Raw genomic sequence first — 13,597 nt, forward strand, 5'->3', positions numbered from 1 at the left:
GCGGGGGGGGGCGGCGGGGGGAGGACGGACAGCCTGCAGTGTTAATACAAGTGATCTTGGCGACATCACCACGCCAAGTTCACTTGTAAAGAAACAAGCGGCTTCCCCCATTCTTCATTTAGCCCTGTTATTGCAAAGCAGGGCTAAATGTAGAAAACAAACTTCATGTTCCGGGCGTCGGGTGACTTCAAACGTGTGCCGCCCCTCTTCTACGTGCAGCCCCGATTTGGTTGTTTTTTTTGTTTTGGTTTGTTTGTTTTTTTATTTGTCCTATTGTACATAAGGACCCTCAAATAGATGTAATACAATTTACAAGTTGAAAGTTGGTGATGCTTGAAAGAATGTGGGTGTTTATTGACAGCAGTTACACATCTACAGATATATAGAAATCTAAACTTTCCATATTTCCTTAGTCCACTCGATGCTTGGGGCGTCTGTGCCTGCCTTTTGGTGTGCCCCTCCACGGCCCCCCTCCCCCCCAGGGGGAGTTGGCCTCCGATGCGAACCTTTAAGCAATGTACACAAATTAGTCTTTATCACTTTTTATTGTGGTTTTAATATTTAAGTTGTAATAAAATATATGTTTTAACTTTTTACGACCATTGGATGAGAGTCTTAAAAAAAACCTTTTCCCAAGGCTTTGCATACCTGGGGAAAGTAAAAAAAATCTACTCTGTGATAAGATGTTTGGAACAACACGAGTTCCTTCCAAAACTGTGTGCAAGTGTACCTAGAACAATTGATGCTGTTTTGAAATCAAAGGGTGGTCACAGCAAAATATTGATTTGATTTCTCTTCCGTTCATTCAATTTCCATTTCGTTAATTGATAAAAATAAACTTAACACTTTTATTTCTGAAAGCATTCTTACTTTACAGCATTTTTTCACACCTGCCTAAAACTTTTGTACAGTACTGTCTGTGTATATATAGTGCGTGCGTGCGTTAGAAACTAGCTTGCAAAACCCCAATAATAATCCCGTGCAGTGTTCTCCCCATGACATTTTAGCTCCACCCAACTGTTTTTAGCAGCTTGTCGGCTTCTACAGAGTCCCATGTACCTTATGCTCTTTGGAACACAAGTCTCTTCTGTGACCTTGGGACCACTTCTGGAAATTCAGCAGAAGATCAGTGATCTCTCGCTCACTGATCTCCAATGCGATTTATGAACCTGGAAGGGAAAATAAAAATTTACAAAAAATTCTATAATTAAAAAATGACCACTTCTTTAACACGCATGCCTTTAGAAGGCATGAACAAATATAAATTCCTTTTACACAACACATACTAGGTATCCTCTTGCATTTTATAGCATGCATAGTCTGAACACTCACTAACAGCTGATTGTTGACAGCATTTGCTTGTTTTATGTTTTTCACAAAATGTAGTGTTTTCTCTTTGTTTTAGGTGACCATGGAATAGACTCTGCAGCAGAAGAGGAAGATGGATGTGCTAATTCCAGAGCAGGTCTTAGCACTCAGTATGTATAACGTAATCTCTCCTGCCCTTTTGTTGTTTTTTTTTTTTAGTAGTTGCCCCTCCGTGTGATACTCTGCTGTCTAGCACTACTAAGAGGTCCATGCTTTGTCTATTTGCCCCATGCTTAGAATTAGGGATGCACCGAAACATATCGGACGAAAATAGCACTTTTCGCAAAATGTCGAAAGTGCCATCTTTCTGCTGAAACTGCAGTGCGTGCCTGGTTTCTCTCCTCCCCGCTGGGTGCTGCTCTGTGTCCCCTCTGACACAGCGCAGCATCCAGCAGGGAGGAGAGAAACTGTCGTAGAAGGCCAAGCGGTGCGGGGGAGAAGAGTGATGTGAACCGCAATGTCACAGGAGGCTGGGCTCTTCTCTCGCACAGCCCCCCTCAGCCTCCTCTAAACAATCAAGATGGAGAGGCTGAAACAGCCGTGCGCTGTCACAGGAGCCCTAGCCGGCGGTGATGGGAGGAGTTAGCTGTCAAAATAGACAGAGCTCTCCTCCCTGCTCCGCTCACTCAGCCTCCTATGACAGCGAGTCAGGATGGAGAGCGGTACAAGCAGTCAGTGATCGCTGACTGTACATAAATGGACTCCGTACCAGTTGTGAATTATGAATGAATAGGAAGTGATAAACATCAACTTCCTGTTCATTCATAATTGTGTACATGGTAAAAATTCTATTTCCACAATGTATGAGGCCTGGTTCACATCTAGGAGTTTTTGAGCAGTTCAAAAAGCGATTTTAACTGCCCAAAACAAGAAATCACATGATTTTCAGTGGCCCTGGATCATACCTGAGCAGAAAAACGCTAGCAGAAAAATGCCAAACGCCCGAAAAGGTACAGGAGCTTTTTTGGGCAGTTAAAAGCCCCATAGACTTCATTGAGTCTATGCCCAAAAACGAACAGAAGCATGTTGTACAACGTGAGCGTTTTTGCACGTTTATACGTGCGTTCTTCAATTGCCCACAATGGTTTATGAGCTGCCAATCAAAACACGCGTCTTCATGTACGCGCGTTAAAACGCATACAAATTCACATCGCATACAGATGCAAATAACCGCATGCTGTTAACACGTGTATAAACACGCAAAAACATTGCCGCCTAGGCGTGAACCCAGCCTGAATGAACAGGGACACTCCGTATAGAAAATTCCTGTTCATTTATAACAGGGGCTGCAGAAAAAGAGATTGTGGACTCTGTGTCCTCAATCTCTTTTTCTATTTTAAAAGGGAAATATCAGGAGTCTGAACAGTAAAGTTCAAAAATACAAATATTTAATACAAATAAATAAGTTTGTAAAAAAATAAATAACAATAATATTTTTAAAAAATGTAGAAGGTTAGAAAAATAGTTTTTTTCGTTTTCGGCCTGGATCCTTTTTTTCATTTTGGTGCACCTCTTCTTAGAAGTGCAGTCTTTTCTGGGGAAGCAGTTTAGCAAAGTACCTACGTTTGGCCTTTCGCTTTTAGGTTACTTTAAAGCCCAGAAACACAAGAAAATACCACTGCTGGAGGACTGCCTTGCAACAACACTCTCTTCTGATCATGAAAGCTTTGACATGTTGCACGCTACAGCTACACATTAAGGCTTTCTTGCTGCTGCAATGTGCTAATTTGAAGAAAACCTCCCAATGCTCTACTCCACTTGTGCAGCCTTTCTTCAAAGCCCAATTGAGCTCTTATGAGATATAGTTTATTTCAATAGAAGATGGCAAAAAAATGTATGAATTCCAAGTGTCCTACTGCTAGGGTCTTTTTAAGAGAATGGCAGTGTCAATTAAAACTCTTTGCTGCAGGCTTTAAAAGACCAGTGTTCTATGTATGAGGGGTTTCAGTCTGAAAAAAATCCTTAAAACATTGATAGATCCTGTTTTGTAAACTTAGATTGTCATTTTATTGACTTGTTTTTTTTATCAGCAAAGGAGTCTTAGTATTGTATGGATTGAATGGATCAGATGACTGGATCAGATGACTGGATCAGATGACTGGATTGATACATTTGCGGGCACATTAACGTTCATTCACAAACTCTAATATCTTTCCATTATACCTTGTCTTTCCAGTTAGCACCCTTTTGATTTTCTAATCTGCCTCCTTTCTCGTTCCGTCATTCTCCATCCTTTTTTACCTGTCTTGTTTCCCAGCTGCCAGGATGTTGCTATTTTAACCTAAAGGCTGGACTAATTGGTGGCAGCACCACATCTTCTGGAGTTGTACAACTATTTTTCTAGTTTATGTATTTCTTTTTTCTATACTGTACTAGGTTTTATGGCACTATTATGTTGCCCTGTTTTCATCTGGCACTAGATGGCTGTAGAAGACTTACTTTTATTATCTGTTTATTCTGCTATGCTGTAAATTATAGGCCTACAGCAAGCTTTAAAGTATGGAATAGTGTGCAGAAAATAACACTCTAGGGACCTGAAAAGCAGATGGTCATGTTTCCCCTATTCCATCTCAGTTTGTGTGCAAGTAATAACATCTTGTAGAAGTTATTGCCTATTTTTCCTGTTACAGAAATGATGGTCCTTGTAATAGCGGAGCTAAAAAAGTGTGTGTTGGAAAAAGGCATGCTACATATTATGGCCTTAGAAGCTTGGCTCAGAGAAGACAACAAGAAAATGCAATATGTTTTATGAAAGGGAACAGTGCAGATTCTATGAATTAGCATAAAATATTTTATAATATTTAGCAAATGATAAAAAGGTTCTATAGCCATATAACTGCCTTTTCAGTTCTCTGAACTCAATTATGCTTTTAATACGACACTGCTTTGCGCATGCTCTACTACCTTTTACTTGTGCTTTTTATGGCATTGGTCCAAAGATGCTCCTCGTGTAAGAATTTGCACTGCATTGCTATTCATTAGATTGGTTGCTTTATGTTAGTCATAGTAAACTAAATGTAGTTCCTTGCTGGTATTGCTTTTACGTGATTCTGTAAAATCCTTGGTGTTGTTTTTAAAATCTAACCACCAAGCACACATATCTATGCCATACTGAGCTGGAGCCATGTTCTATAACAAACTCAATATGCCAGCAGGAAATATGCAGCCCTGCCTGAGAATGATTGTCCAGGGAGTTTCTACAGATATCAAGGTGATCATTATGGTGAGATAAAGTATCTACTATTTAGAGCTGGTTTACATCAGCTCCAGTGCGTTCTAGCATGATTCGCTGCTGGAATGCACTTGAGTGCACCCCGGCCAGCTTCCTGCATTCTGGGGCGCCACGCCCCAGAATGCAGGAAGCTGGCCGGGATGCACCGCAGCCACTACCCACTACGCCCACACCAGACGCGTGGCACACCAGTGCCTGCATTTTGGTCCACTGTGATTTGAAAAAATGCTGCAAGCACTATTTTTTCAGATAGCACTGGACCGGAACCCAGGCACTGATGTGCTACGCATCTGGTGCGCTCGATCGCACTGCGGGTGTGCCATTGACTTCAACGCACCGACCATGTCCCAGTGCGGTCCAGCAGCGAATCGTGCTGGAATGCACCGGAGCTGGTGTGAACCAGTCATAAATGTCCATCTAGTATCTACCTGAAATGTATCTCAAGAGGAATTTGAGACTAAGGGCTTGTTCACACCATGTCCAGACTAGGTCCGGACCAGAACATTTTGTTCCCGAACCAGAAAAGCATCCCAATGTATCCCTATGGTATTTCTGGGCTCTGTTCACACCAGTGCAGTCCGTTCGGTCTAGAGAAAAAAAATACTGCTTGTCTGATTTTCTCTGGTGATGCTTTACATTTTGTTCCTTTTGGGATGATGAGGATCAGCCGTGTTTATTGCGAAGTGAAAGACAAAGGAAACAAAAAAAACAGGATTAACAGCTTAAGCTTATTGTATAGTTTTTAATTCTTAATATAAACTACTAAATACCATACTAAACCTTTTTTATTTTTGTTTTGTATAGTGTGGGGAATTTTTGTCAGGCTTTTAATGCTGCCTGAGCTGCTTTTGAGTAGGTTCCCCTCACTTCCTGTGCAGATGACTTGGAAAAAAATCCCTACAGCTAGAACGCGGGCCTGGCGGAAAATTATTGGCCAAACATCCAGTCCGCTGCAGTCACTGTTCGGATATTCTGAGAACAACATGCAGCGGCTGTTAAAATACAATAGATTGCAGGAGAGATAAATCCATCCATGCTATTTAGTGTGGAAGAGGGAATCGAGTGATTTCTTTTGTTCAGCACTGCTAGGCTGAATGGCAACGATTATCTTAAGATGTATGACTCGCTTAAAGAGGTGCTTTACCCATATCATCAAAATAACAACAAACACATATTTATAAATGTTTAGTAATGACAATCTACAAACAGATACTTCTAGATAATTGCTGGCTTTGTATTCTTTGCATATCTTATTTCTCTTTTGTTTCCCTGTCTTCTGACAGTGGCCATTTTAACTAAGGGCTGGTTACTAGATCTCCATTTACTTTTTGGAACTCTGGCACATGTGAGTAGGACATCTGTCTATGCACATCATCCAAGGGGAGGAAAATGCCTTTCCCTGAGATCTCATGAGATTACAGATGTGATTTGAGCAATGCTCTGCTGATGTAACCTTCCCAGAATGCAACGCTTGGGCACAGTTATGTCATTTGTGCCAAAGTGGTCCAGGAAGTGGAAAAAAAGAAATTGTAAGTAAAATAAAAATGGTTGTTTAGCTGATGAATGTAAGATGATCTCATATCAGCATGCAGAGCTGTATGCTGATGTGATTTTTAGTCAAAGGGGGGAAAAGGTCCACTTTAAGTCTACCAAGCAGAGATAGAAGTCTGAGCCATTGCTCACGCTTTCCAGAAACATTTTTGGTCTGGTAGTAAACTGTGCTTATTTATGAAAAGTGCAGATAACATAGCTTTTAATACATATCCATTTTGTCTTGTGCTGGCATGTGTGCAAGTTTGCCAGCACTCACTTTTAAATCAATTATATGAAATATGTATTCTTTTACAGACATGACAATGATTTAACATCTTCCTTAAGGGACTGTGTGGACGATGTGGATGCAAAAGTGGGTATGTGGAACTATTTTATTGATTTATTATGTGAGAATGAGCAGAACAAGTAGCATAGCTTCAGAGTCGAATGCAAACACCATCTTCCATGTACTTTATTTATATAAAGCATCAAGCTATCCTGCAGCAGAAGCCACACTCACATTTACTGACTTACAGGCTTTGCAGCAATGCATTTTATTTCTTTTCACTTCTATTCACATTTAAAGAAGAAACTATAATCCTCTGTGTTTGTGAGATGTTTCTCTTACTTCTAGTACTCCTGGTGTGTGTGTGTGTGTGTCTCTCTCTCGCACGCTCTCTCGCTCTCTCTCTCTCTCCATTATGTTTAGCCGGTAGTTTACATCAGCATTTCTCAAACTTTTTTAGTCAAGGCACCCTTTTAAATGTATGCAAAATCTCAGGGCACCCCTGTCTAGATTGTAAAAAATTACCTGTGGTTTTCCTCAAAATCTCTACCAGACCTTGATCCTAGATCGGGTTCTGGCATTGATTTTATGGGGGGACCCCATGCAATAAACAAAAAAGGTTGTGGAGTTCACTCTTCCCATCAAAGTCAGCCCCCTTCCCATCAGCAGTCCTCAGTTCCCCCTTCACAGCAGTCTTAACTTATAATCTATACGACAGAGGGCTGAAGGCAGAGCTAGGAGACAGACTTCTGTCTTGTTCTGAATGCTGGGTGAGGTCCTGGATGCAGCCGCCCTGGATTAGCATTATGCATGTCCATGGTGCCGGTGGCCACCATGGAAATGCATGATACTGTTCAAACATTTGAAGGCATCCTCGACAAAGTCAGAAGGCGCCCCAGGCTGCCACAGCACCCTGGTTTACATTACCATATGAGGCTTCTTTTATGTTAATTCATATTTGAAGGTGGTTCCCCTTTCTCTGATCATGTGAAGTAGATCAAAAGAATCAATCTTTTAAGCACTGTAGTGACCAATCTGTGTGCATTCCTTTAGAGGTAATAAAAGTGCCCTTATAGTCATAAGCGTTGGATATGGATGTCACCAGCACTCCAGAAACGACAAAATAACAAAAGATTTTAGTGAATTTTTTTTTTTTAGGGATCTACTGGGAGTCCCATTTTTAAGGCTGCCGTGCGGCGTGTATAATGCCTCGCTGCCCAGCTTTCTGATTGGCCAGCTTCCCGACCAATCATAGTTGCTTAGTGTTTGAGGTTGAATAAAGACACAGGTCCATCAAGTCCAACCTATTGTGTGTATGTATGTGATTCTGCAGGTGTTTGCGTGTGTATGAGTCTATGTGTGATCTTGTTCTTAAGAGTACCTGTACCCCTGTATATTATGGTCTCTAAAGGAAATCGTCCAAAAGCTTTTTGAATGATTCAACACTCTTAGCTGAAATCACTGCAGCGAGTTCCAGACCCTAACCACTCTAACTGAGAAGAAGCCCCTTCGCCCCTTGTGCTGAAATCTTTTCTCCACCAATTTTAGATGGTGGCCTCTAGTCTTTGTTATGGAGTTAACTGTAAAGAGTATGTTGCTGATGTTGCTATCCCCGTTGAACATCTTGTACATGAAAATCATATCCCCCCTTAATCTCCTTACTTCCAGCGTGAACATGTTTAAATTTAGTAGCCTTGTCTCATAGTTTTGGTCCTCCATCCCCTTAATTAGTTTGGTTGCCCTCCTCTGGACTTTTTCCAGCTGAAGGACATCCTTTCTGTGTATTGGTGACCAAAACTGGACCGCATACTCCAGATGATGTCGAACCAGTGATCTGTAAAGTGGCAAAATTATTGCTTTGTCTCTACGGTACATCCCCTTCTTAATACAGGACAGCGCTCTGCTTGCTTTGTTTACAGCAGCCTGGCATTGCAATCTATTATTCAACCTTGGTCTACAATGACCCCCAGATCTTTTTCCATTTCTGACTTCCCTAGTGGCGTTCCCATTATTGTGTAGCCCACCTGCCTATTTTTAACCCCAAAGTGGATTACTTTACATTTATCAACATTAAACCTCATCTGCCATATAGTTGCCCACTCCCCTATTTTATCCAGGTCCTCCTGTAATGTTATAAGGTCTAAGTGTCTATTAGCCTCCCAATTTTAGTGTCATCAGCAAACACTGAAACATGGCTATTCACTCCCTCCTTGATATCGTTAATAAACAGGTTGAATAGCATGGGGCCTAGCACAGATTCCTGAGGCACACCGCTCATGAAAAGGTTATAGATGCTCTCTGGACATGTTCCTGTAGCCAGTTCTCTATCCATGTACACACCATTTCATCTATGCCCATAGACCTCAGCTTGTGTCGCAAGCGTTTATGTGGTACTGTGTCAAATGCTTTTGAAAAGCAGTGGAGCATGAAGCTGGCTTCCCGGTCATGGCTGTGACCCCATAGTAAGATATAATGTGCATATTTCCTGTACTGTATTAAAAGTCGCTACACACAAACAATATATTTTCAGACTAGTGTGGTTTCTATCATGCTGATTTACCTTCAGTCATCTCAGGGGAATCCTGTGAAAAGATATCCCTAGCAGTTTCTCAGTTTTGGCTAACTGATATATTCTCCATAAGGTATAGTTGTTATTAAGACCAGACGCCAGACAGTAAGTGTGTTGTTGTCCCCTTGTAGAAAAGGGCCTAGAGATACAAATTGTTTCAGGGAAATCTTGTGTTTTCCAGGAGAGATGAGGAGCCTGCAAGTGCTTCATCCTCTCTTAACAAAATTAAAATATATATTTTCGGCCTTTAAAGCAAGCCTGTCTGATGATGTACAGTAGGCACCATCATATGTAGGAGCGTTCCTACAACATCAACTCTATCAAAAGGTGGAGAGTTTGCCTTTGTCTCTGCAAATACTGACTTTCAGAAAGGTAATGCTTGCCTAGGACCTTTTAGGGGGCACTTTGAAAAGAATTTCATTAACAATGCACATGCACTTTGGACAAGTAACATTTTAGAGGCTAATGTACCTTTTAGCTATTAGTAAAATAAACTATTAGTATTCGTGTTGATTGCATTAACTTGGCCATTTTACATAACTCCTCCTGATGGTGTATCTGAAGACCTTTCAGTACCTGTAAACTTCAAACCAATCAGAAAATGTCATCATTTCAGAAGGAATAGTTGTCAGTTTATGCAAATAATTATATTTAGATGATGATGGGTGTGTGGTTTTCTTGATAATTAAATGAGCAGAATAAAATAGGAGGATACACATAAATAAGCACAGCTTATGATTACCAGTTAGGTGACTGGGCATGGCCTTGTCTTTAGTTGCTGATTTCTCGAGGATAGTAAAAGTTGTATTGATTTTTGAGCTAATAATTATATGTTGCTGGTGTTTTATATTATAATGTTTACCTTGATGATACTGATGGGCTGACAAATGGGTGGAATAATTATTCAAATGTCTGCAAGTGAATAATAAGGGTTGTCATCTCCTGCATGTAAATAATGTCTTGACATTAGCAGAGCTAAGCGTTGGTGAGAAGACAAGAATGTCTGCTGTTTGAAGTGTTAAGCTAAAGGTGCATCATTCAGTTATACTATGTAATGCAAACTTTTTAGATGTTCAAACTGCTTCTCACTTTTAGAAGTTCATCTGAAGAAATAAGAGGAAGAAACATTTAGTTATGTTATATATAGATCTATATATAGATACATGGTCTAGACCAAAGGTAAACAAACTCCAACTCTTAGGCTGTGGTGTAACTGCAAATCCCATTACACATTGTAAGACTGACAGCCACAGGCATGATTACCAGAGGCAGTTGCACGATGTATTTGTAGTTTCACCACAACTGGAGGTCCAGAGGTTGGCTACTCCTGGTCTAGACACTAAGGGCCCATTCAGTCTATTTCTTTGCAGTACATGTTCATCGTATATGACCAACTCATCCACATGGTAGCTCATCACCATGCACATGCTGTGCCTTGTGGTGCTCTGCCTTAACACATTTGGCTCATTTGCATTTTCAGTCCTTTTGCTATGCATAGTTACATAGTATTTGAGGTTGAATAAAGACATATGTCCATCAAGTCCAACCTATTGTGTGTGTGTGTGTGTGTGTGTGTGTGTGTGTGTGTGTATGGGTCCCTGTGTTATCTCGTTATTAGGAGTACCTGTACCTCTGTATATTACCGTTTCTCAGAAAATCGTCCAAAAGCTTCTTGAACGATTCCACACTATTAGCTGAAATCACTGCTTGTGGCAGTGAGTTCCATACCCTAACCACGCTAACTGAGAAGAACCCCCTTCGCCCAATGTGTTTGAATTTTTTTTCTACCAGTTTCAGGTGGTGTCCTCTAGTCTTTAGTCCTATTCATAATGACGTCTGCATTGATGACCTCTGTAGTTTTCTGTAATGCTAATATCTTATACTGAGAGACAGGTAAACTTCACTCATATCAGTACTGAAGGTGGAGATTGGTGACATACAGATGATTTTGATTACACATTCTGCTGACATCCACAGATTTCTATGGTATTGGACTTTTACTTTTTAAGTGGTTATCCCTTGCTAGAAATTGCAGTCCTTTCTTTATCAGAGTATCTGGTGTGAGACATTTGTTTTGTACACATTTGCCTACCTATGCTTATGTACACATAAAAGATGACCACGTGCCCATCTGTTCACTTTTAACATGGCTCCAGGTCCTACTGATTAGCGTTGTCTAGTTGCCCCCTAGACTTGACTGACAGTCTTAACCATTCATTTTTCCACTCTTAAGTCAGGGATGCTGGGTGACTATCTGTCAAGTGACTGCTGTCACTATCCACTGCTTTTATATCTTTTTACTCCTTTTAACTCATACATTCTAATCTTTTAGTCTGTCTTATATTGTAGATGCAGCTTTACTCAACAGTGCATAATTCAACAATGTTTTCTTGATTAGGGAAACAAATGGTAATCTTAGCATAGATTATCTCAATATCTGACTGCTGTTGGGAAACGGATATAAGAAGCAGACAACTCATGATTTTCTTTTTTTTTACAGGAAAGGGAGAAGACTATGATGCTCTTAGCATTAATGCAGATACCTATGACAGTGACATAGAAGGGGCAAGCTTTGAAGAGCGTAGCCATGACCCATCTGTCACATTTGCCACAAAAGTAGCCGGAGAGCCTGATGACCTAGTGATGGACATTGAAAAAAGCGTAAATGAAATTCTTGGCCTGGCTGAGCCAGTAGCCGAAGAGATGCCCCCTGGCCCTGTTGCTGTACTCCCTGAGGATATACAGCCATCAGCTCAACAGCTCGAGCTCCTTGAACTAGAGATGAGAGCTCGTGCTATTAAAGCCCTTATGAAAGCTGGCGATGTGAAGAAGACATGATGTGGCATAATGTAATGAAAGATTTTGTTTAGAACCATTTCTTATATGTTTAGTTGTAGATAATTCATGGGAATGTTTACATTTTACTTACTTATTCATAATAATATGAATCTAACATTAGCAAGTTGTTGAAATTAAGCTTTTGCTGACCTCTTACTGAAATTGCTAATTGCCTGGCTATCTGTCCCTTCTGAGACACTAATCTGGAACAGGTATGCAGCAAGTCAGAACACCTAGTCTGCATATTCCTTCCAGGGAAATGACTCGGATAGTACTGAAAACATTTGATCTGCATTATAGCCAGGCACCTAATATTTTCAGGTTTTCTCTAAAAATAAGAGCAGTCTCTTCAGTGATACTCCCATAGATCCTTCTGTGGGTTTAAAGAAATAAAAGTATTTTTTAATTATGTCAAACATTTTTTGGTCCTTTTTTTATTTATTCTCTTTACTACTATATATTAGACCATTACTGTGCACTAAAAGCTAACATTTATTACTAAATTCAATAACAGCGTAATTTACTAAATACGTGTTAAGCAACCTTGACTCTCAGGCCTTGTTCACACCTTATGCAGAGCAGATCCGGTCAGGTTTCTGCACACGCACGCTAGTCTTTTTGATGCGTTTTTTTTTTTTTTTTAAAGTTTCAAATGGGCTTTCAGTGCCTTCCAGGCATTTGCATGCGTTTTTCAATGCGTTTGCAGATTCAGAGCAGGTAAAATAGGGCCTGCTGCAGTTTTTTCACCTGCTCTGGAACTGCACGCTGCGATGTGAACTGGAGCAAAAAATACCATTGGAATACATTGGACGCAATTTTGATCCGGTCTGCAACTGATCTGCTCTGCTCTGCACTTGGTGTGAACAAGGCCTTAGAGATGCATACCCGTGTTTTTGAATTCTCTTTCAGAAGACATTTGTACATCTGGTTCTTCCACCGCCAGTTATGGGAAATCCAAATAAAGAGGACTTTAAATTCCTTGTGTACACTGCACTTAGTCTATTATATTGAATAGTGTAACATGTTCACAATGCATGGAACAGTGATATAGAACACCAGATAGTTCTTGGCCTGAATAAAAACACTCTTGTCTGTGGTCTTGTTTGTGTTACTAAGGACTGTAGGCTCGATTGATTAAGCTTTAACAGAAGGGTGGGTAATGATATTCACATGGCTAAAAGAAAGGTCATTTTTAAAATCTCAGCAAATGGACTCAAACTCAGAAGATCTGAAGTCTTATGAACTGAGTCTTATACTTTTATTTTCTTCAGATTTTAATACACATAAGTAAAGTGCTATCTATAGTGGCCAGTTACAGCTTCTCTAGCATATCTTTTAGTTGGATTTTTTTTTTTTTTAGTTGGACACAACACATGTTTTGTGCACTGATGCAGAATTCCTTCATCTATACTGGCTGTTTAAAAGTGGCTTCATGCCCCTTAAAAAGAACTCTCATGAGCATTAAAAAAACTAATTACAGGTCCATACATTTATATCTAAATATCGGTATTAACCGCTCCAATGAAATGGTATTGCTATGTGAAGACAATTCCATCTTTATTCCTTGCTTTCCAGCTTCTCTGCTCCTCCTCCTCTGATAGAAGCCTAATTTGTGAATATTGCTAATGTTGAGCTCTGGCAGAGCTCAGTTGCCACTGCACCCTTATTGTTCAGCATGTCTGGAGGGAGGGGGCATGGCAGCTAGAGAGCTCTCACCCAGTTGCCCCACCCCCATTTTCATTAGTCACTAGGAGAATCTAAAATAAAAAAA

The 13,597-nt window shown here is 40.4% G+C and overlaps 1 protein-coding gene across 1 annotated transcript in view; it reads left to right on the top strand.

Moving 5' to 3' along the window:
* CAAP1 (caspase activity and apoptosis inhibitor 1) overlaps positions 1–11,845 on the top strand; it is a 22,038-nt gene extending 10,193 nt beyond the window's left edge. The window contains exons 4-6 of the mRNA XM_018568347.1: positions 1,406–1,478; positions 6,449–6,510; positions 11,489–11,845. Of these exons, the coding sequence (XP_018423849.1) occupies positions 1,406–1,478; positions 6,449–6,510; positions 11,489–11,826 (473 nt within the window). The 3' untranslated portion in view covers positions 11,827–11,845. The remainder of the gene's footprint in view (positions 1–1,405; positions 1,479–6,448; positions 6,511–11,488) is intronic.
* The last annotated feature ends 1,752 nt before the right edge of the window (positions 11,846–13,597 follow it).

This window comes from Nanorana parkeri, unplaced genomic scaffold (genome assembly GCF_000935625.1).
Source record: "Nanorana parkeri isolate BGI_ZX_2015 unplaced genomic scaffold, ASM93562v1 scaffold1175, whole genome shotgun sequence".
Classification (NCBI taxonomy): Eukaryota; Metazoa; Chordata; class Amphibia; order Anura; family Dicroglossidae; genus Nanorana; species Nanorana parkeri.